Below are 25,258 nucleotides of genomic sequence, written 5' to 3' on the forward strand. Positions count from 1 at the left end.
ATTACACCACTCTGAAATGAATTTACAGGCTATGCATTGGAGGTCAATCTACAAGGCAGATTCAGATTTTGATTTGGATCTTGCTCCTGGTTCAGTGACTGACCTCAGACATGATCCCCAACATTTGTTTTCCACATTGTCATTCACTGAGACTTTGTTGGCTCTGCTTTCCTTTGTCCTATACTATCTCCTGCTTGCTTGAACACGGCCTCTGGAATGCTGTCTTCTGCAAGCTAAGAAGTATCTCTTAACATTCACCCAACACCTGTTCATCCAAGTGAAGACTGTGCAGCCAGGTCTGTAGCCTGCAAATCTTCCTACAAATGCTGCCTTCTTTTGGCCAAGTAAGGACCATAATCAGCTTTAGTGCCTCAGCATGTAAAGATGATTCAAATAATAATAATAAAAAAAAGGTTACATTTGATGCAGGCAGATAATGAAGCCTTAGGACACAACCCTGTCTAATTAATCTATTTCAAATTGGGAGTTTGCAGCATACTTTGGACTGTATCGTTTTGCACACAGAGGATATGCTCTGATCTTTTATGCCTCCCCCTTTAGTTAAGTTAGGTTTTCACACCGACAGCAGAGCTATTGTGTCCATGACATTTACTGCTGGAAATGGATGCTGTGTCTTGGCAGTGAATGGAAAATCTGAGCATTAGCAATGAAAAGATATCTTCAGAGTGTTCCTTGGTCTCTTGTTAGTCATTCAACGTAGAGGAATTCAGCACAGAGGAAACACGCTGGGTGAATGTCAGTGTTCCCAACTCTGTCTGAAGAAAGAAAAATCCTGCTATAAAACAGAATATGGGCACTGAGCACAACAGGCTCCAGATTTTCAGGGCACACCAATAAAAACCTTCCTGATAGCAGAGTTCCAGCAACCCAGCTAGGGTTTATTTGGGAAGGGTGCAGTTTTCCACATAGGAAAGTGAATTGGGATGCATGTTTTCAGGTTGTAAGGAAAAATCCAATTGCTCTGACTAATTTGGATTTAGATGCAGCTTTATAGCCTGCAGCAAGAAGACACAGTCAACTGGGTGGAAAGTATAGTGTCATCTGAACCAGAAGTTCCCCATTTTTTTATAACCTCCCTTGAGAATGGTGTCCATGGTCTGTGTCTGACTGGATTCCCAGGAGACAACACGAGCTCTTTGTACAGGTACGGCTCTAAGGCTTTGCATTCCCTTACTATTTCACCAGGTTTATATCACTTACCGACGTCACCTGAGTATGCTTTTCTATCTGGATCAGTGTCCTCAGCTGAGACAGCAAACCCTTTTCTAGCTGAAGACAATTCCCACCATGCAACCTTTTAAAAAGTAATTCACAGCCTGGGTCACATCCCAAGCACTGTGTGTGCCTGGCCACTGTGTGCACAGACTGGCACCACAAGGGGACTGGAGCCAGCTCCATGCTCTGCCTGCCACGGACTCCCCCTAGATCTGATGCATGCACAGGGGTCCACAGCTTTTTTCCCTGCAGTGGCTTTGTAGGTAACAATCTGAGGATGTACAGAATAAGCCACAGAACCTATGTAATTTAAAACTAACCTGGGTTACTCACAAAAGCCTACAATACACTGGATTTCTAATCTAGAATTTGTATCTTTCAAGCCAGAGCCAAATAAAAAGAAAGAGCTTAGACAAGGCACAAGACAGTTGTTGTAATCTCCCCGCCCTCAGCAATGCCATGAGGATGATGCTCTTCTGACTGATGTGTTGTGTAATGATCTTTTGCATATAATTATTAATGCAATTAGACTGAAATCTACTGTCTAAAAAACATGTTGAGCATTTATGCCCTGTATTTTCTCAATTTATTCATACCAAAAAATAGGGAATATATCCAGACAGTCAAGGTGACACTCAATGTTGTTCTTTTTGCAGTACCATCCATTATAAATGTTACTTACAGCAGCTGTATTTGACTTCATCCTGGCTACATAGATTAAAAAAGAACCCACATTTCAGTTGTTTACAGATTATAACAAAAGATAATTATTTGGTTGTGGAAAAATGATCTAACAACATGTCTAAAATCTGCTTCCTTCAGGGTTTCAAGAACTCAGGGAAAGAGAGGGAGGGATTTAATGAAATATTTTTGCAGTTCTTAAAGAAGACTAAACTTAAGCAGAAGCAATCAAGGATTTGACTTTCAGAAATTGTTATTTTCATTTATGTTAAGAATGAATAAAAGTTTCTCTAGTTCCTTTATGTCATTATTACATATGGGCTTTTTGTTAGACAAATTTTTTCTGGTAAATCTGGATGAGGTATAGCTTTGGCTCTTAAATGATACACAATTGTTTAATATTTACATTTTTTTCACACAGTTTTGCTAAATAAATTCTAGTAGTCACTGAACAGTGTGTTTACCACATGATGCAGTTTTAAAACATGCACAAAATCAATTCCGCACACAAATATTTCTGTGGGGAAGTTAAAACTGTAATAATTTGGCACCAGAGCAGCAGTGTGTGAGGCACTTGGCAAGTTTTTATATTGCACAAGCAAGAAAATGTGGTTATTTGAAAGATATAATTTAGGATAAATAAAATATTTACACAAGCCTAAATCTAATCAAGGTGCTTGCTTCATGAAGTGTATTTACATGGGTGCTAGTACACTAAAAAAACCCACAAAGGACACACAGGAACATAAGATGAGACAAATGCATTTACAGATCATGTTACAGGTCAGTGAACAAAAGATGTTGCCCTTGACACATAGTCACTGGTCTATAAAGAGAGACGTGTGTTTAATCTTAACCTGATTTCCAGTGGACAGATGGCATCATTTTGCAAAGCCTCTGGTATCACAAGGTCTTACATCAACATTGCCACACCTGTAAATAACAACTCCCTAATAGGTAACAGATTCCAGACTTGGTGATTTTTACCCCTAGAACTCCCCAAAAGGATACACTGGAATACTAACGGGAAGCCAGCACTGCTGCCTTTTTGGATGGTGCACTCGTGTTTGCTGTGCTATCCATCAAGTGCAGCGTGAATGGGCAATGCCGTGCAGCTCCCCAGGACACTGCGGAGAGGAGAGAGAGCCATCAGAGAAAATTACATCAGCTGAGCTGCAGAGCATAAACGATAGAGCCAGCAGGGCCCAGTGCACCTTCCTTTATGCCATCATGATGCCATTTGATGGAAACCAGCTGCTCTGGTCATGTTCTTCACGCTATACCCAGACCTGCCACCAGAACATGCAGATGAGACCCAAGCATCTGATGCTCTTATGCTTTATTTTGTTTTCAGTAATTTCATATACTTATGTAGATTGACGTTCTTGCAATTAAAACGAAGAGCCACTATCAACAAATCTCTCAGACCTCTAAATGAAATTTAAACTGATTTCCACAAGCTATGTCAGCACTGACAATACAGCATTAAGCCTAGTCAAATAAGACTTTTTAAAATGTATCTGCCCATTTCACAAGGAAATACATCTGAATACATCTCTAATGACACTCCATCTCTAGTTCTTCAGAAACTTCCTGTCAAAAATGAATTCTCTTGGCTTGCTTTACCAGAGGAATCACTGCATACATGCCAAATCAACAAATCACTGGGTAATTCATAATGATAGGTTATGAAGAAACTGATAGGAAGTGTTACGTGTGTAGGAGGACTAGACTAATCTTAGAGAAGTGAGGGATAAATTTTCAACCCACCATTCCTAGATTTGCATTATTAGTGCCCTTACTGATGCCTAGCATCAGTGCAATAACACTTTTTTATGTTTTTTGCTGAAGAAAATAAATCAGGATCAGTTTGGATATGGCCTTGCTCTCAGTTGAGATAGGTGGATCCCCGGGTGTCCTAGCAGATAACCTGTTCCCTGAGCTGCACTGGGTCCTGGAAAGCCTGGCTCCTGGCAAAGTCCCTGGCCCCAAAGCTTCCCCCACAGCTGCCTCCCAGACTCATCTTCCAGGGGAAGAGTTGCCCCCTGTGCTGCCTGGAAGTCCACGTGGATGGCCTGGCAGCAGACTGAGCCAGCAGGCAGAGAGCCACATCACGTGTAAAGCCAGCTCTGAGCCAGGCTGCCTCCTCACTTGCTCCTTTGCTGAACTTGAAAGCAGAATGGACATCTTGCTGTGGAAAACCTCAATGCCAGTGCATCAAGTGATGATCTGCTGGATGGAGAGGCCTGCCAGGAAGCACCCCAGCACTGCTCCTGCTGCCTGGCAGAGCCGCTGTGGTGTAGAAAGCTGTGCAGCCAAAAGACAGACGAACTTTACCCTCGGGGCAGTGGGCTTTTTGATGGGAGTCATACTGCTCCTGGGCCAGGAAACGCCCAGTGTCCTTTCCTCCTTAGGCTGCACAGCTGCACCTTGTCTTCCAAAGCAGTCTGGCTCAAAAAGTGATTGTCACACTAATTTCTCCCAGGAGGAAGAGCATTCTTTTTATTTGTAGTGAGATAGCAAAACATACAAACAGAAGAGATTTCACAAAAATACTTCTATGATTATTTTTCTGGAGCATGCGCAAAAGCTGATATGTTTGGCAATGAATTTGACAGTCACTTGCGTTGTTCAACTCTTTACCTTTAAATAACATTCCTAAATACTCCTGTACTGTTTTATCTGCCTGTTCCATGATGCTTCTGCAGGAAAAATTACCTCATGTATTTTCATCTCCCATATTTGCACACTGTAAAGTTCATCATTAGAAAATAAACAGGAAAACCCACCCCTTTGAATTTTGCACAGCCTAAAGTATCTCTCAAAATAAGGACACTGAACAAAACCTTTCTGTCATTTTATTTTTTACTTCCAGGGCCAGGTTTGGAGCATTTCTTATACATGAATCAGTAAGGAGCTCCAGTGCAGGAAGTGCAGACAGGCAGGAGCTGCAGTCTGTTCAGTAGCAGTAAGTCTCTATAGGCCCAACCTAGAGAAAGCCAGGCAGGAATCCCAAGAAAGGGATGTTATTTTACATGAGCTACATGCCTATTGCCCCAGTAACTTTCTGGTTTCTTTACCCTCTTCTATATTTTACAACATTCCTCTTAGTACTGAAAAAAATCAGGCTTAGGATCTAAATCTTGAGATTTCTGTGAAAGTTTTGACGCAGACCTGCATGTAAGTCTTGTGAAGCCAAATGTGATTTCTCTTCTATGGTTTTATGGTTTTTATTCTATGTTCAGTTCTCACCTTTTACTGTGTTCTTCATAAGCAGTTATGAAGAAGTGCAGGATTTGTTTTACACCTCAAATCAAATTTCATTCTCAGCTGCTTCAGAAAAGGAACAGACCACTTGTGCTGAAAGTCATCTCCTCCTGCTGCCTTTGTTTCTCTGGCATCATCGATGGCACGTTTATATCCTGATTCAAAGGGCCCTGCCAGTTCTTCTGTGCCATCTGAGGTGGTGAAAGTGCTTTCTGTTATCCAATTGGCAAAAACCCCAAAGCCAGCAAACCCAGGGATCTAGACTAGCTCAAAAGGAACTTAAAAAACCAGGCTCCCGTGGAGAGCTGCTGTTCCTCCAAAGGATTTATGGCTTTCTCTACAGATCACAAAAGTATATAATGGATCAAGAAGATAACCACAACTATAAAGAAAACAAGTATGTACTCTTACATCCTATTCTAAAATGTCCTACATACAAAACTATTCACTGTAATCCCTACATGAAACATTCACTAGCTTTAGACACTTGTAGAAACACTAGAAAACATTTTGTATATCAAACAACGTTAAAGTTTTCAATTTTTGTCCTATAGCTAGTATTTTATGAGTTTGCATTCTGAGTCTCTTCTTTAAAATTATTCTCTGCAAGTTGCTGACAAGTGTATAATACCTGCACAGTGGAAATGAAGCATTTAAAATCACAGAGCCATATTCTGCACACACTTACTCTACTGTAAATCCCAAGTAACTGCTGACCTCATTGGATTTAAACTGGATTTATAATGAAATTCAGAAATTGTCCATACTTCCACTGATTAAGCTTCAAAGTAATTTACTTATGACCTTTTCTGAGTACAAAGACAATTTAGACAGTGTTACCTAAGTGCCTTGCTAGGTACAGTATGACTTCAGTTAAAAAACAATGATGGCAACAATACAGTTTCTCCTTCTTCAATCTTCTTTAGTACTGCTGGAACTAAAAAAAAACACTTCCTTTTTTTGAAAGCTCTACAATATTATTTTCACTTCTGATTTTCTTCTGTGGCTCAAAGAAACACAAAAGGTACATCTAGAAACAACTTACTTGGTGACATAGTTAATTCCCTGCAAAATATCATGGTTTTTTTTATTTAACATTATTTTCTTCAGCATCCTCTCAAATGTCCCAAAGAATACAGCTTCTAGCACTTGTCAGGAAACTAGTCTACAGTCTCTCCAGGATCTCAGTATGCTGACCAGGGGACTGTGAAATAACACCACAGTCCAGGGCAGTATCTCTCTCTTAGTAGTAAAAAAGTAGGAATGGAGTAAGGCAAACCCCAAACCCTAGACCAAGATCAAGCCCTTGAGATCTACCTGAGACAATACCACCAACACTCCCTCAGGAATTTTATTCCTTTGCACTACCCCAAATGTTTTCCCTCTGGAAAGCACTCTCCATAGCCTCTGTCATGGAGCACTGAATCCATCTAATTGCTTCACTAGGTGATGTTAGACCCACCAAACATTCCTAACAGGATGGGAAGCTCATGAAATCTGGCTTATTTTTGACACCACACCTGTACAACTCATCCACAACTGGGAGCAGTTCTGATGTGGAGTTTTGCAGTATCACTGTAATCATGCTGGGGTGGTGCATTCAAGCAGAGGTTGCACAGAACAAGGTTTGCAACACGAATATAGAGAGTGGAGACCAGAAAGATCATTAATTCATAAATGTAAGTACATACTGAACACTCTGACTCTCTTTTTTTCTTTCTGGTCAGTTATTGCTAGCAATTTTTCAATCTGCATGGAACATATTTTGGACTTGGGAAGTCCTTTTGGCTACATGGAAAAGGAATTACTCACTATGTTACACTTCTATTCATGCTACTGATCAAGTTCGACTCATCAGAATCACAGAATAATCTGTGTTGGAACGGACCCTCAAAGATCATTGAGTCCCACTCCCAGCCCTACACAGCATCAATCACAAGCGCTTTCAGTCTTTTTCCATGGCAAAATAAATTCCTGCTACCACAAGCTCATGTGCATTACATACTGTGTGTTTTTACCCCTTCACCTCAGCATTTACTTTTACCAAGCTATTCGATTTGGTCTCGGCATTTATGCACTACAGGAAACTATAAACACATGAAACCTCCCTTTTCGCAGATATGATCTCCTAATTAAACACAGAGTCAATTATCTCTGCCTTTATAACCATGATTAATTCAAAGAAGTTAACCATTATTTGCCTTCTGTGTTCAGTACAGGGAACTGCTTTGAGTGCTTGTTTATCCCACTAAAACTGCTCTCCCTGAACACTGCCTCCAAGCAATGGCTCTCCATAAGTTTAAGGAAAGAGGGACTGGTTGTCTCCACAGAATCTTCTTGGCTCTCTATCTCTGCAAGCTCTCAAAATCCAGGAGCTTGGGCTAAACAGGGAATAGGCTGAAGAAAGATATTACCACAGGCCTAGGCCCTAGGGTACATCACCGTGTCCCGCAGCCGCAGGGAGGAGGAGGAGGAGAGAAGATCCAGCAGGCAGGAATTGTGCAGCATGATTGATTTATTTAATTATTTTACAAACTCTTTTATAGACTTTTTTCTTCATAGTCTAATTGGACAAAGGATCAGCCAGCCCTTGGGGGTGACTGGCTAAAATCCTAAAACATCCATTGTCAAAATATTTTCTGCTGTACCATAAACAAGACTTTTCAAGGCTGCAGGTGTTTGGTTGTTTAGATAACTCTGTTACCTCTTCTGTGAGAGAGAAAAGTCTCTCAGAGAAAATAGCAAGAAAATCCTTGCTAGCAGCATTTTTGTACCCACAGAAAGATGCCTCCTATCTCAGCTTCACAGTTACTTCCTCAAGTCCTGGCAATGTGAGCCAAAAGCTCCCTGACACACAAGAAGCAAGAAAGGTTTAGGAAACATAAATGGCAGATTGCTCCAGCCAAAGCACAAAATACTGCTCAAACATTGGTGAAAGAACTGTGTCTCACATGTGACAGGTGTCCTGAATGTGAGTTAAGAAAGACTTGGAACTTGGCCTTTGTGTGTGTCCACTCAAGAGCTGACCAAGCTCATCTGACAGGATGTCTACAATGACACAACTAATGCAGAACCACAGAATCCTTTAGGTTGAAAAATACCTTTGAGATCAAGCACCACCATAAACCTAACCTTGCCAAGACCATCAATGGAAATTGATTCCATTTCAATTAGTTATTGCTATTTTTCTGCTTCTATTTTGAAATCACTTAGAGCTACCCACTGCAGTTGATGCCTGATCATAGAGGAACTACAAGCTCAAGCAAATTAACTTAATCTATGCAAAGGAGTGTGGATGCTTTTAGTTGGGGTCTGTCTGCAGTGAGTAACTCAGTGTGCAGTAGCCAGAGTGTGAATTTGCAGCCCACCAACTCATCTGCACAAGGGTTTTGAATGGTCCCTGGGAAAGCAGCGTAAGTCACTGATATATATATAGTGTACTAAGGACACCCATAAAGAATATACTTCAAAGTAGCTAATGAACTATATATTCACATCCTGCCTAAATATCCACTTATTTGTTCCATGCATTAATTTGCAACCTAAATTAGAAACCATATGAGTTGGTGAAACCCATGTTTCCTTTTGTGCTACAGCAGAAATAAAACCAGAGGCACTGATAGGTTAAGGTACCAACAGGAGAGGAGGGACTTGTACTCCAGTAATCCACACGAGGACCAGCACTCAGTTCTCCCACCCAGCTTCTCCCTCTGCTCTCCCCTGCACCAAGGCTCGCTGTCCTGCCCCATGGCTCAGGTGTCCAGCCCTGTTCCCTGGTTTGGCCACTCATTTCCCTGCTTCTTCAGGGCTTACTGCTGCCCAGTGATGGCCCCAGCCTGGGCCAGCAGAGCAGACTGTTTCCTGCCTGCCTCCTGACTTTCCACTGAACTGCCCTGTGGTCATCACAGTTAAACAAATAAAACAATTTCCAGTTTAGAGGGTTTAATTATCTTTGATTTAATGCTTGTCAAAAGCTTTTCCTCCTGATGCAACTAATGTGAAATTCCAGGAAATGTTCGGTTAAACCCAAGGAGAGTCTGAGTGGACACTTGTGCTGGCTAGACACACAGATAGAGTGTCCAGCCAGGACAGTCCCAGAACACATTGCCATGTTAGAGCATGCTGCTTGAAGTTTTCATAATACTATTTTCTGCCATATTCTAACTCACAATATGCAATTTTTCCCCATCTCCCCAAGCCACAGCCATGGGATCTCACTGGTTCCTGGCCCTGTGGGACGAGGATGAGTAGGGTGCCCCACACCAAGTCACAGAACCCTGTGGAGGTGTTACACATCACTTGGCCTCCGGCCCGGGATATGTGCTTCTCCAGATGCCAGTGCCAGGCCATGAGTCCTGATGCAGGAAGTGTGGCCTTTATGGCATCTGCTCTGCTTCCCAGGCTTAAAAGCAGGGAATGAAAGAAGAATAAAAGCCCCTCTCCAAAGCAGGCTCTTTCTGACACCCTGTGTCTGTATAATCTCAGTCTCTTGGCTGGGACCTCTGGAGTAGTGCCAGCAGGAATACCAACACAGGGTTACTCTTCCTCACCATCTCCAGCAATACTGCTCACCAGAGATGTGTTTCTTTCACATGTGTAAGATAATTTCCAAAACAAAGGATTTAAATACACATTGCTAATCTTATATGGATTCTGTCCAGAAGAACAAAAGCCTTTTAAATAATAAGATAATAATAGCAAAGTCATACCATTGTGTTTTAGAAATATTTATTCAAAACTCTAAGAAACAATTGCTCAAAATTTTCAGGCAATACCAGAAGTTCTATCATTTGGGCACATATTTTGTGGGAGGTTTTCTGAGACTAACTCTTTGCTCATATTTTTTTCTGCTCAGCTTCCCTCATGAGCATGGCTGGTTTTTCCTCATTCCCTGCCCCTATGTGGTTAATCACATTCTCTTTGCTGCTTCCTCCTCACTCTACTTGGATGTCCTCTTCTAGGTTCATGCCTTTACCTTCTCACCATCTGCCTTGCTTGGGTGTTTGCTCAGAGAAGCTTTTCTTGCAATGGGACCTCTGAACTGATGGCCCTGTCTGCTCCCCTCCAGCTCTACCCCTGGGAGCTTTCGAAAACTGAATTAACAAGTGTGGACAGCGTCATTTTGAAAGGTGACAGGCAGTTTACATAAGATGGAAAGATGCACTTTTATAGGATCAAAATCTCTGCAGGAGTAAAGACAACTCTTGGCCTGAAAACAGAGCTCTTTTACGAGAGTTATTGTGCTTAACCTTTTATAATGCTCTCTTCTGTAAATTACGATAAAACTGAATTCTGTTATTTGAAACTAACACCCTCCACATCACACCAGCTTTGAATTATGTGCTGAAAGCTCCAATTGCAACCACTTGAATGATGGAATGGGACTGGCTACAAAGTCAGCTGGCAACATTAGGAGGGCTGTTTTGGTTGCTGCCAGTAGCTAAATCACATTACCCACTGCCACATTTCCCTAGGAACCTACTGCACGGCTGGGTATAAAAAAGTGTTATGAAAGAGAAAGGTCTCCAAATAATGCAATTGCTCACACCCACACCCAAGAAAGGGAAAGATTTATAAACAATTCTGCCTATATTTATGTAGTTTCCATGGCTCTCCTCTGTCAGACTCCATCTGTGCTTTGCCTGAGACCATCTTCCTTACACTGCATTTACTCTCTGCCTGTGACTTTTCAGGGATAAGAGAGGGATTTGGTTCATAATTTTGACTGAACAAACTACAAGCAGAAAGAAACATCACTCATCCATGAGGACACATTTAGCTAAGTTATTGCAATATCTGATACTTGTGTGGGGCAAAACGTGCAGAAAGTGTCAACAGTGACAGCAAAGACCTCTTACCTACCCCATGATATCTTGAGGTGCTGCTGTGTCAAGCAGTGTTTCCTGCTGGAACTTGGATCTGAGTGACAAGGCTACCGTGTAAGAGGGGGTCAGAAAAGGTCAACCTGTTTCCCTGAATGTCCAGCAGAAGGACAGGGTTGTGTCCCACAAAAATCAGGCCAGTCCTGTGTCCGGGAGAGTTTTGTTTCCTGCCCTTATTCTTGCACGTGACGTGCATTTTAGGTACAGGGTAGCTCTCCAAACACCATTTCCACTGATTTGTGCTGCTATTCCATAGGAAATTTTGACTGTTGTGCAGAGTGTTTCCAGCAGATTAATGGCTGGATGGGAGCAAATGGTGGTCCATAAGTAAGGTGAAGGATATTAACTCCAAACAGTCACTAAATCTTTAAGAAATGCCCTGACCTCTGTTGGTTATTGCTATAAAAACTGGAAAAATAATCCCAGACATTTTTTCTCTATGACATCACCACCACTGGTATGCATAGAATATATATTAGTAAATCTTTTGGCTCTGCCTCTGTACTCTAGTCATCATAATTTGCTATTTTGAGGGAAATACATGCTAATGTGATGGGAAGAGTGGGGGAAGGAAACCACTATTGCTTTGAAAACCACAGTCAGAAATGAAGGCTCAGTTTCTCATTTTCTAAAGTGTCTTTACTTCCCTAGAGCATCACTTTTAAAATTCTTATTGTTGTTTAGAACTTTAGGCTCCAATCCTTGGACTCATTTACTTCATCCCTTCCCCTGGGTAGCTCCTGTTATTTTTATCTCAGAGGATTCCCTAGAATACAACTGTGGGGTGCTTGTGTGACCTACGTGTGTGTGCAGAGGAGGAAATGAGAGCAGAAATGTGTCATCAGCATTTGAAAGGGAAGTTACAGCACAGACAACCACCAAGCAGCTCTGAATGTAGATGGTGATGGACAAAGGGAGCAAAACTACACCTCTGCTTGAAGAGGGAGTTATGAAAGTGAGAAGCTTAAAAGGAAGGTAGCTACCTCCACTTAATTCTTAGGACTTTACTGAGGTCTTTATTGCACAACCTCTTCTCCCCTGTGCATTTCATCCATTGTGTGCTCCTCCTACCAATCTGCTTTATGGACATTTTATTGCTTTTAAGAACCTCTCAGAAGACACTTCAGCTTAAGTGAGGACTAACAAGATTTCAATGCCCTGTGTCCTTGTCCCTCACAAAACATCACTGCACAAACTATTCCAAGGAATTCTTTCAGCAGGGACACCATGCTGTTGCCCATAAATCTAAGGGCAGCAGATGGAAAAATTAAAACTATGATGACACTAAGAGATACAAGTTAATTAAATAAGGCAGAGGAATATTTTAACAAATGCTATCCTGTCACACAACTCAGCACTATTTTAATGATAATGCTATTGTATTTCCATCAGAGTCAGCAGTAGATGTGATGGTTCTTGGATAAGATCCTCTGCCTCCTGGCAGGCTGTTGAGAAGGAGATGGAGGCAAAACCAATGCCTGAAATGGCTTGGAGGGTGATAAAGGCATTGTTTAGTCCAGCTCCAAGTTAGGAACTGATGATGTACATTGGAAAATACCGTCTCTTTAAAAACTTTGGTAACAACATTTTTGATTAAAGGCAAACACTAGATCTTTATTATTAGAGCTCTTCTGTTACAGGGTCCAGGGAGAGTTGCAAGATTTAACAGATCTGCTCCAGTCATTCATAGATGGAACTAAATTGGAACACATGCCACTCTTTCTATCCTTTTTTGTTAATCCTCTGCTCTGTTTGCTCAAGACTATTCACAAACACTGACAGTGAAACTTGCTTTTTTACAGGTTTTGCAATAGACTTAGACTCATAGAACTGCAGAATAAGCTGAGTTGGAAGTGACCCATTGGGATCACCAAATCCAACTCCTGGCCCTGCACAAGACACCCCAAGGATCATACCATGTGCCTGACAGCATTGTCCAAACGCTTCTTGAACTCTGGCAGGCTTGATGCTGTGACCCCTTCCCTGTTCCAGTGCCCATTAGTCCATGCATTACCAGAGACTTGTAAATCACAGGTTGAAAGTTGTTAACCTCTCCCTCTGTAGAGACCTTGCATAAGCCAAGAGCACCTCCACTGCACAGTCCCTCATGGTTTCCTTAAACAGTTTCTGTCCTCTGTGATCAAGCTGCCTTTGCACAAAAGATGATCCACATCAGCCACAGCACTGCCTTGTTACTATCCATGTAATTCTCATTTCTCCACTGCCACTGTTTTTGCCAAGCTTTCTACTCACTGATCAGCACTTCAACTCACCAGTCTGCAGAAGCTGTTACCTTTACTCTTCAAACCTCTATTCTCTGTGTTCGCAAAACAAATCTTCTTGCTGTGACTCTTTCTGCAATTATAATTCCATTAATGAGTTTCTCCAGAAAGGCTAGGAAAGTGCTAGGTGATAACAGACATCCTATCTACTGCCAGTTACCACTTTGGACCAATTGTTTAGCTGGTGTTGTTTGTCAAGACCCCTGATCTTACCACACCTGAGAAGTTTTTGGGAACCAACCTCACCTGCCTCCACCGATTCCATATCAGTGCTTTGTGAACCACATAGTGCTTTACTAAGGCAGACCTAACAGCTCACAGCTGTTGGAAAAGGCCCTGATTTCACTGATCAGCCATCTCTCGTGGCTTCTGCAGCTTAGCAGCTCACCTTTCTTAGGCACTAACAGCAGAATTTACTTCCCTCATTCTTTATTTAAGAATATTTATTTTCTTTCTGTGTATTATACAGCACATGTAACTTCCCGAACAGACCAGCTCCTCTTCCTCTGGATCATTTTGCTCAGAGCCATCCACTCTTTGGACCTTTTGTTTTCACTGATTTATGGATGGCATTCTTAACTTTCTCTGCTACAATGCAATCCTCATCATCATAATTCTTCTTGTAGACGTCTATATTTTGAATATTACCTTGTCTTTAGAGTGTCTTTTCCTGAGATCATAAGATGTTCAGCTCAGAGTCTGCCATGTAGTGCTTCCTTCTTAGTCCTTACTACTTTGAATATCTCTCTCACCTTGAAAAATCTGAAGATAATTCTGCAATTTCAAAGTTCCTCAGAAAACGCTTTATTTCCACTTTATCTGTTTGCTTGCACTTTCTGCAAAGTTTTGGGGGTTTTCCCACTCATAGTGTGCACGCCCCTTCACAGCGTTCCCTGCCTCTGCTTTTTCACAGGTCAGGAGATTTTCTACTATCAAGGGTACCTTAACCCCTTTCATGGCATATTCAAGACAGAACTTTTTAAGGACCTGTAGATGTTCCTCTGCATTTTGTTCTGGCTTTGTGCCAAAAGCTTGTGGCTCACCATTTTCTCACAGTCCAGTTTTGCCATAGGTATCTCTGGCATGTTCTACTAATGCCTTGATTTCCCTTCACTGCTTATGCTGCTGTGAAGAAACAGGAGATTTGGTGGAACATTTGTCACTGAGATAAACAAGAGGCAAGTGAGTTTTAGGGAAGAATCACTCATGATACTGTCAATACCAGATGGATTTTTTCAGGTCAATTTTCTATTTAGCTTGAGCGTAATAATGCACATGTAGATGATGTAGTGGAAGATTTTGAAGAGAAACAATCATTCCCTTATTGGGTTTTGGTTTTGGCTGCAGTTACCCCTGCAAGCTCTCAGGACCTGGATAGTCCAAACAGCACTTGGGACACAAGCATTTCTCTCAAACTTCTCCCTAGACCCCTTGCAGCAGAGCTGTTTGGTCTCCTGAAGCATACAGATAATATGAATGGATTTCATATAGATGAGGCACACAACAGACACAGAACAGTTAAACTCTTAGCTCCTCTAGTACCTTTGCAAGTTCTTACAAAACAGAATCTATGTGACAGAGTCAGGGGGCTTGCTGACTCCAAACTTCACTAGCTCGTACCAAAAAAAAAACCCCCAAAAACGTAACATAACTAAAACTTCACAGAGACTTTGTAAAATAAATAAATATTTTTGCTCTGTATAATACTGCTCTGTATAAACTCTTAGCAAAAGCATCTAGTTCAGAGTCAGCATGCGTTTTGTGAAAGGTACAGCAAAGGATCTAATCTTAACTTACATGCACTATGATACAAAACCCATTTTGTGAATTAGAGGAGCACTGGGCAAAGAGACAAGCACAGAATCATGTGGCAGACCAAATGCATTATTTATTATTTAGTAGGGCTTCTGTAATACAATTCCATACATTGATTTATTCATGAAGTGCAGTAAGAAAGAAATTGAATTATTGTGTGAAGAAAATGAGGTTTTATATTCAGCTACTATGCCAGCAAAAATTGAAACTAACAAACATGAGCTGAAGAGATGCCATAATATTCTTAGCCACTGCTTAGGAAATATTGACTGAAGCCCATCAAAGCAAATGAAGGAAGTTGCATTTAGTAATGGTGAAAGATGACACCCAGCTTCTGGTTTCTCAGGCTGCCAAAGAGCTTGTGCATTAAAGGCAGCAGGAATGAGAGCTCCCTTTTGCATGAAACCCATTCTCCTCCTGAGCATTCATGGCAAACCATTCACATCAATGCCAGGCTTGGCACTGGCAGATTTGGGTTGGCACCACCAATGCTAAGCTACAATAATCCTTTAAAATAAAATTTGCCACCAGGCAGCAAGAAAGTGACTCAGAGTGCAAGATCCTGTTCTCCACACTTGTCTGATTGTGAGACCCTGCTGGCACTGTCAGTGGTGATGCCCATGAGCACCAAATCTAGTGGTAGTTTCTGTGACACAAAGCCTTTTGGAGACTCACAAGAGACAGGGGAGACAAGATGAATAGTGGCATTGAAAAATGCCCTCTTTCTTCTTTACATCAGAGTGTCCATACAGTGTCTGTGTCTCTCCTGGAGACCAGCTTTCTGGCTTCCCATTGTCTGGCATTGTATTCCTAATTTTGCAGCTGAAGTACCTAACTCTCACAGTTCTCTGAAATACAGTGTGATGCCCAAGGGCTGTACATTTCTCTCTACTTGGTCTCAGAAATGGAAATTCGTCCCTATTACTAAGGCTACCATTATAAGTGTCTGGATTTTGCAATTCTTCACATAAACTACGGGGATTGTCTTGGGCCTTCACATGTCACTTCATGATTTAAATTAGTCTAAGTGTATAGGGGAGTCTATTACTTTACTTGACCTTAAGCAGAATGAATCCTTAAAGTGATGCTGCAAAAAAACCCTGAAGTATCACTGATGAGCATACAGCTAAAGAATTTATTTTCTCTGTTATTCATTTCACACACTAAATCATAATAATTTTTACTCTCTTTTTTTTTTTTTGCATTTGCTACTTTTCAAGTTAATGGCTTTCTTTTCTTTTCTAAATCTCACTTTTTCTAGAAGTAACAACAGAAAATTTGCTTGAGTAAACTGAAACTTACCAACTGATCAGAGACATGTTAAAGAAATTAAAACTTTTTGGGTGAGTGGAAAGAAGAGTGCCACAATTGATTTATCAGTTTTAGAAGTGGTGGTACATGGCACCAAGGGCTTCCAGACATTCAGACACAGAGGAAAACTCAGAGTGCAAAGAACAGGCTGAGGCTCTGCTCTTCTGCGGCCTGAAAAGAACAGCCCCTCTGTGGCTTGCTCTGTGTTGGCTTAGTTCCCACATTACCAGCAAAACAACTGCCTAGCAACTCAGCTTTTCCCACAACACTTCCTGTGTGCCCAGAAAAAAAGGATAGCACCTAATATTCTCTCTGGATAATCCCCTTACTTGAGAGCTGTATCCAGCCCTCTGTACACATGGGAGCTGTAACCAGCAAGGCAACTGTTATCAGACAGAGAGGGCAGGCAAAGTCAAACCAGTCCCCTGATCCCTGCTGCAAGCTGTGCAGGTTATCTGCTCATGAGACAGACAGAAAACTTGCTGCTTCTCTCCACTGCATCTCCCCAAACAAAGGCAGGAAGCCGTGGCTGTCAGCAAAAAGGTACAGACATCCTTCCTATTGAGAACCCTGTTTTGTGAACTGCGAGGGAGCTCTCTGGCACACACTTCACAACTGCCGGGAGAGTCCATCTGAAGGCATAAATAATTCAGCCCTTTAAAAAAATAGCGCTGGCTTGAACATGTGAAATTGCTTTTTCAGTTACTGCCTTTAAGAAACATTTGCAGTCATACAGCAGATTTACTAATAGTTACATTTTCTTATCTGACATCCCAACTGCAGCAGTGTCTGGCAACTCAGTGTTTAAGTTACCTCCCTCACAGTTTCAGCACCAGTAAAAAAAGAGCTGCCTTGAATCTTCTGCAGCTGTTTCTGGGCAACATGCTGAGGGGACTGCAAAATACACAGTTTTGCCCATATGTTCTCTGGAAGCACAAACCTTCTCATCCCTCCAAATGTTTGAGAAGCACTGTAAATAAGCTCTAACCAGCATAAATAAGAAAGCACTCTTAATCAAACACGCAGAAATTAGGGCAGCAACTTACTTGCCGTCTTCATAACTTCCTCAGGAACATTGTCTTTTCAAATGAGTGCAACAGGAAATTGTGGTGATTACAGGAGAGCTGCACGACTGCAGCTCAAACCACACGCTGCAAAGTGCAGAGGCAGTCAGCACAGGATTGGTAACAACAACAGGCAGCCGCCTCCCCTTCTTCTTGTACTTTGCATGTAAATCTTAAACTGACGCCATGTGGAGAGAAGTGACTTCAGCAAAGATCTACAAGAAATATGTCTGTGAAAAGGCTTTATTACTCAAAGCTCTGTGCTCAGAATTGCAGTGCTTACCTCTTGAAGTGCTCCGAGACGTATAGATGAAAAGCATTCTAGGCCTGCTACCATTTAACACTGAGTTTATCTGGACAGGTGTTCACTGCCTTTATTAAAGGCAATACTGACCTTTAGTTCCTCTTCAGCACACAGGAATGAACTTGGACCTCTCTTGCCCTGCCTTTTGTTGTGGTGTGGTAGAGATGTGCACACTTACAGGTTGAATAGGTCCAAAGACATCTCTACATGCCCTTGCATTCTCTGCTGAGGCAGAACTTTGTCCATAAGTGAATCAGGACCCTGCTCCTACCTTCTTACAACAGGGTTTCATGGTAGGGCAGACTGCTCACTGAATCCGTGCCAGTGTCCCACAGCCTTTTAGACAGGAACTACAATCTCTTTTTTGTTTCTGAATTAACATCTGACAGATGCAGAAAGCTGCCACTAATATCCAGCTCACAGAAATATGCATGTAAGACTGGGAACTCATGGAAAAGCTCTGATAGCATCAGATGCTGCAGGCATGTGGCATGTCTTTAATATCTGGATTGCCTCACCAGGGTTTATACTTTCAGCGCTGCGTTTTTGTTGATCAGTTTAGTACCCACTGAATGGTTAGATAAGGTAGAGATTAGCAGCAGAGCAACAAACTATTCATGCAAGTGGATGAAATGTTTATAACTAAGTTATAACTGCAAGAACAGGTGAAAAATCTCGCAGAGATGTTGTGGTTGGAAAAGATGGCAGAATTACAGAAAAGACCAGTTGTACAGCACTGCTGAAGGGCAGATCTAGCCTGCAGAACCTGTGTTTCTGGGCACGAGTCAAGAAACTTGCAGAATTCCTCCAGGAACGCCATCTAATTCTGCAGGGTTGGTGAATAGGGAAAAGTGTTTGTTTGCAAGCTGAGTCAGCTCTGTGACATGGGCTCCAGCAGGTCCTGCTTACACAGCTTCATGTCAGACTGAAAATCACTGGAGACACACATGTAAAAGGAAACATCTGTGCCAGCAAGTTCGCAATGCTGTCTTGCACAACACAAGTCAAAGGGCATGGAAGGAGAAGTTTTACCTAGCTTTGGTGAAATCCATCTGGTTTCTTTGCATTTTTCCCATTAAACATAGGCAGTCTTTCCTTGCTCCATCTACAGATAGTCTGAGCAGCAGTGCCTGGAAGAAACATGGTTTGAACTTCCGTAGAACCCCTGCCTGCACCAAGCGCACCTGCTGTGTGGGTTATTTGACATCCTAGGTAATTTTGCCACTTTTTGAAGAACCTGCAAATGCAGACAAAAAATAGAATTTTCCCCCACCTCTACTATCACCTTATCAGCAGCTAACTGTAGCAGATGATTTGACAAGAGTGTTGGATATTACTTGCTGACTGAAGTGAAAAGGCTGTCCCCTGGCAAGTCAGACACCTCTGTAATTGATCCAGAACTAAAGGTCCTTTTGTCCCTGAGTTTCATCTTTCATTTCCAGTCTAGGTTCTTCTTACTGCCTTAACCCTCTCTTTCCTTTTCAAGCAACTCGTCACTTTCCAGCTTCCTCCCTTCTCTCTTATTCCTAGAATCTCACAATGGTTTTGGTTGGAATGCACCTTCAAAAGTCATGTAGTCCAAACCTCCTGAAGTGAGCAGGGACATCTTCCACTAGACCAGGTTGCTCAGAGCTCTGTCCAACCTGACCTTGAATATTTCCCCCTGGCGCATCCACCACCTCTCAAAGTAACCCGTGCCAGTGTTTCACCATTAAAAAATTGTTCCTTATATGTAATCTAAATCTATCCTCTTTCAGTTTAAAACCATTACTCCTTGTCCTATTGCAACAGGCCCTTCTAAAAAGTTTGACTGCATGACCTCCTCTTACTAAGAAGACTTTGAGTAAGTAAATATACAAATTTTAAAAAACAATTAAAGGCCGTTTTACATTTTGATCGTTTCTCTTTCTCCCCATATTCTTTCCTTCAGAATGGACTGTATAATGCAACTCTTGTGATTGCTCTCTCCCTTCTCTCCTTGTCCCCCAGCTTTTTCAGGTACAGCTATGGTTTCTCTTTCTTCAGTTTAACATTGCTGACTCCTCTGTGCAAGTTCATCCAGCTGTCCTGTCCTCTCTCTCCCCCCATCACTCTGGCCAAGGATTACCAGTATTTTAGCTGTACTGCAGGAATGTAACTGACCTGCAGTGTGAGAGGGGAAAGAGGATCCAGCTGCAACGTACTAGGGACGAGCTTCCAAAAATAATCCTGGCTTTTAAATTACTGGCTTTCTATTTAACTTCTGAGACCTAATCCTTGCATGAAACCCACAACAGCTAAAGGAAAAAGGCACCTGAACTGTTACAAGCAGTTCAGTTCACAGGGAAGAGCTGCCAACACAGCTGCAGAAGAGGTACCACCTTTGGCCTCAGCATGGGATGGGGTTCTCTTAATTCCTTGTGTTGGAAGTGTTGATCTTTGCATTGAATATTTACACATTTATGCTGTGTCTCTTCCCGCTCTTGATGTGTAAGCATTCACCTGGGTTTGGGGAACCCATTTACTTTTTGGATATTTAAAGATTCACAAGAGTAGATGGAAGAACCTAAGTCTTCTTTTCCTCCCCCAATCTAGACAAGTGGTCTAGTCATTAAGTTATTGCCTTTCTCTAATTACTTCATAAAGCCATCCCATTTTGTAATGAAAAGGTTAAAACTACCTCCTATAGCATTATGTAGCTAATTTAAGCATTCATAATAGAGGTGAGTTCAAAAACTCATGAACAGAAAACTTGAACTTACTCAGGTGTTTGAACTATTGTTTAAAGGGCAAATTATCTTGTACATTGAACCAGATTCATTGAATACCGAATGTACCTGGTCTTACCACTGAGTTCAGTAGGTATTTGCTTAAAATAGAGATCTCAATGTAGCTTAGCTACATGCGCTAGGTAGCAACAGACTGTACACAAAACATACACTTAACTCCCGAGGGAACTTCACTGCTGGAAAATTGGCACAGAGAAACTCCCTTTTTCTCTAAACAGAAGTACTTCAGGGGTTTTGAAGACATAAATTTTTAACTTTGATACCCAAGTCTTTGTTTTTCTGATGCAATACTCTTGTGGCTAAATGAAACACTGAAATATGTTTCCTTGCTAGGATGTACATCTCCTCACGGGATTAATGGGGTTTACCCACTGCCACTTTCTCTTGGGATCCAGACAATTGTTCAGATAATTTTTGTTAAAATAAATATTAATCTTGCTACCACTGATTGCATTTGAGTAATGTTAAGACATTACCTGCGTGTGAATCCCTCCACTGCATTTATACAACTCTTTTTCACTTGGTGAGACACCTTGTTGTCCTCACCCAAGTAAAGACTACTGCAAATACAACCAGAACAAATGGAACAAATTCTTTGGAATAAACTTTTCTTCGGAAAAAATTATAACCATTCTCAGTATGATCAGATCAGCTAAACCAGATCTGTACCTCAGGTCTATAATTTACATCTGAAAGTGGAGACTGTAGAGGTTCATTGGATGCAGAGACAAATATCTGTGGACTAAATAATTACTCTAAACAGTCTGTTTTGATAAACACTGCCTGAAATAAAAGCAAACCACAGGAATTCATATTAAAATCTTGGCTCTCCAGAGCTGATAGTACTATCTATAGTAAATAGATGTTTATGCAAGTTTCATTTTTGAATGGACAAGGAATGGTTTTGGAGTTCAGCCTTTTTGTTATATAAAGCTCTTCCTTTACATTAGCTATTCTCACTAATGGACACATTCCTGAGCAACATTTTAAAATACAGTTATTGCTTTGTACTTTGTTTCTTTAATTCAAACCATGTGGCTTCCCTGTGGGGGAGGAGACAAGGGTAAGTATAAACCAAACATGGCATCAAGTCCTGCACCCTTCTTAAGGAAAAACTTTTGAAGAAGATATGATTCACAGAAATGTTTCAGGGCTGCTCCTCCTCCATTCCTCATAAAGATTTGTTTCCCACTGTATAATTGCTAGTTCTTTGCAAACAACAAAAGACACCTCCTTTCAAATTCAAAATTGATTTTTGGACAGTTAAAAGACAACATCCAAACAATTCCTCGTCATCTTTTCAGAAAATTTATTAACACAGCTGGAAATAATCACTCATTCAGCAGAAATCCCCACAGTACATCTTACAGGGAAAAAAAAAAAAAAAAGAAAGAAAAGCAGAAAGGCTTGTCTCACTAGAATAGTTCAGACCATTGTAAAGGAATGGTTAAAAAATTACAGTGACTTTTAGAAATGCAGCCATACTGACATTGTGATGCAAAAATGTGTACGATACAAAGAAAATAAATCCCACTTCTTTTGCTGACCTCAGCAAGAACACAAAATGTGGAATGTCAGGTTGTTATATTTCTGTTATTTCACTTTGCCGGTTCCATATCTGTTCATCTTGACCCTTTTCAGCCTAAGCACAAGTTCAAATTCCATTGATTTAAAACATGTTTTATACAGAAAGTTGTCAGGACGGGCCACACTTCTGTGGTTTTGCTCTTTGCAGACTTGCTGTTAATGGCATTGTTTTCACTGACAACGTAAGTTTCTGTGCTTTTCTGAATTTCTTGAGACCAGTGGAGACCGCAAGAGACATAAGGAACCATTGATCCTACTCCACATTTTCTGTGATGAAAAAATTGTTAATTTGGTCCTTTTCACTTGCAATTTACAGAAACCAGTGCAAGTCACAGTATTCCCCAGGTTTCTTTCGAGTATAACTTCACTTGAAAGACATATTTGGTTGTTATGGGAAATTTGTGAAAACTCATTGAAAATTCAGTTACCAAATTGTTTTGGCAGCTTATGCTTGTGTTTCTTCCTATAATATTTGATTCAGTAGAATAAACTCCCTTTTAGTGGGAGGCAAACACAGAACCTAAAGTTGTAGAGTAATGATTCAGAGAAGGTATGTATATTAAATAGCACTCTTTTATTCATATATGAGGGGTTTTTAATGTATGGATTTCCTTAAGGACTTACGAAATGGTTTTGAATTGATGCAGTAACATCAGACATGGACATCAAATTTGTTTCAACATGCATATCCACTTCAGCTGATGACAAAATGTTACCTATAAGACATATTTAGGTGCTGGAATTTTTTTTATGGTGTAGGATGTCCAACGAAAATATACATAGGCTCTACTACCATATATATAAAAGCTTCTTTCTAGAAAATGCAGAATTTAATGTGAAGTGTGAATTTAATGTGAAAAGCTTATGCTCCAATTAAACCCACTCTTTCTCTGAACCCACTACTTTTGTCAGAACTTAGGTCTCTGAAGAGACATAGCAAAAATATTTACAGGCATAGAGAATCTCAACACTACAACGTATTTCAAACATTAAAAAATACATTTTGTATTTCTAAATCCAGATTTATTCTGTATTTCTTTTCTCTATTGAAGGACTACATGGCTTTTGCAGAATCAGGGCTTCAGATACCTTTTTGACAGTTAACAGTATCAGATAAAATTTCCTCCCCAAAGTCATATGCTTATAAACTATTCTGATGTTTTGCTTGTTATCTTTCATTCATTTTTTCAGTCACATTCTCTTTATCATTGTTCCTTGAGATTCTTAGCATTGGACAATATTGCTTCAAAACCAAGTGAGGTACTTTAAATATTAATAAGTGATCACACCAAGCATTTAAAGCACAGATCATTGGCATTTTGGCATCAATATCGTCTCTCTCATCCACTAACACCCAGTGACAGTAATTTCTGTTTTTTAAAGATATACTTTGCATTCCAGACTCACAGCGTATGCTTCAAATTAAGTCAAAGTTATTAAAGTGACAAAAGGTTTTGGTACTAATAACCAACACAAAATAATGGCATAAAGTGCTGTGCATGATCCTGCAGTGGCAGAAGTGAAGCAATTCACTTAAAAAGCAGTCTTGCTGCAGCCTGAAGCAGCTTCTCTCTGCCAACACCCCAGTACATGGTATGCCAGTATTGTCTACTGTGGTAGTTTTGCCTAAGTAAGAGACTGGCTTTTGAAATGATAATTTCTCTGGTATCAGTAGAAATGAATACAGGAACGCCTATCCAGGACAATTCACTTTGGGCCTGCCAGTTGATATTTCAAGGTAGAAGTAATTCAGAAAGAAAGAAACACAGGGTGCTGTGACACCCACTGGTAACTCCCACTGCTGACACTTGGCTGTAGGGTCTTCTTGCAACTGCTGGGAAACGATTCAGGCTGGGAGTGCAGGAACTTCCTGTCTCAGAGTCGATGGATGTTTTTACCAACTGTAAGTTATTGATTGAATGACTAAATAGAGAATCACAATAACTGAGTGTTTATGTTAAAGTGTTATTGCCGACCTTTTATTTATGGAGAATTCACTGTGTGAAGTAAAATCAATTGCTAAGCAATGGGCCATGGAAAGAAACTAAAAAGTGCAGGATGTGGGAACGGTAAGAAATGTGCATGTTGGAGTCAGTCAGACTCAGTTAATGGTTGCACCTGATGATCTTAAACGTCCTTTCCAACCTAAATAGTTCTGTGACTCTATGTGCAACTGCTGGAGACAGGCACTCTGCCTGAGGGCAATAAAGTCCTCAGAGACTAATTATAGATACAAAGAAAGACAGGAAAATTAACTACTTTTAACTACTGGACATTTACTTTTGTGCTTTACTAGTCACTGTTCACTGCAATGTTAAGCCCTATAATGTGGTGCAAGGGGACCAGGAATGGAAATTGTAATAGATATACCTTTAAATTGTTGTTATAGGAATTACTGTATCAAAATCCACCTGAACCAATGCAGGAGAAGCCTTACAAGAAGCAGTGCAAGCGCAGCAGTGACCCAACCCAAGCTGACTTTGGTGCCCAGCCACTCCACACAACAAAGCCACACCACCTCCCCCACCCTGAGGGATCACCATAGCCAAGGGAGCCCAAAGCCATGAACCAAACAAACTCAGTGGCCATTTGTGGACATTTTACGGACATTTTACAGGGGTCATCTACAAACTAAAGGAATGGTACCTATTTATTATACCAAAGGATATAAAGGGGCATGGTGGTTAATGACGTTGTATTGGATAATGTCGGATCTGACCATGATGTAAACAGTATGGAATAAGGGGTGGAGAATGTGATGGTTTTGGCTGGGGTAGAGTTAGTTTCCTTCATAGTAGCTGGTATGAGGCTGTGTTTTGGATTTGTGCTGGAATCAGTGTTGATGATAGAGGAATGTTTTTGTTATTGCTGAGCTGGGCTTACAGAGAATAAAGACCTTTCTGCCTTTCACTCCACCAGCAAGGGGGCTGAGGGTGGACAAGCAGTGGGGAAGGGACACAGCTGGGACAGCTCACCCCAAATGACCAAAGGGTTATTCCATGGCATCATGGCAAGCAAATTTTAAAAAAAGGAAAGAAGAAAGAAGGGGCAGGGGACACAT

The 25,258-nt window shown here is 41.1% G+C and overlaps 1 protein-coding gene and 1 long non-coding RNA gene across 2 annotated transcripts in view; one reads left to right on the top strand and one right to left on the bottom strand.

Moving 5' to 3' along the window:
• Positions 1 to 17,574, bottom strand: part of CEP85L (centrosomal protein 85 like) — a 139,768-nt gene extending 122,194 nt beyond the window's left edge. Inside the window, exon 1 of the mRNA XM_048296230.1 lies at positions 17,521 to 17,574. Coding sequence (XP_048152187.1) covers positions 17,521 to 17,533 — 13 coding nt within the window. The 5' untranslated portion in view covers positions 17,534 to 17,574. The remainder of the gene's footprint in view (positions 1 to 17,520) is intronic.
• Positions 876 to 25,217, top strand: LOC125322493. Its single transcript, XR_007202030.1, has 2 exons — positions 876 to 1,165; positions 24,587 to 25,217. It is a non-coding gene; the product is annotated as an uncharacterized LOC125322493 (long non-coding RNA).
• Positions 25,218 to 25,258: the final 41 nt, after the last annotated feature.

Source organism: Corvus hawaiiensis, chromosome 3 (assembly GCF_020740725.1).
Source record: "Corvus hawaiiensis isolate bCorHaw1 chromosome 3, bCorHaw1.pri.cur, whole genome shotgun sequence".
Lineage (NCBI taxonomy): Eukaryota > Metazoa > Chordata > Aves > Passeriformes > Corvidae > Corvus > Corvus hawaiiensis.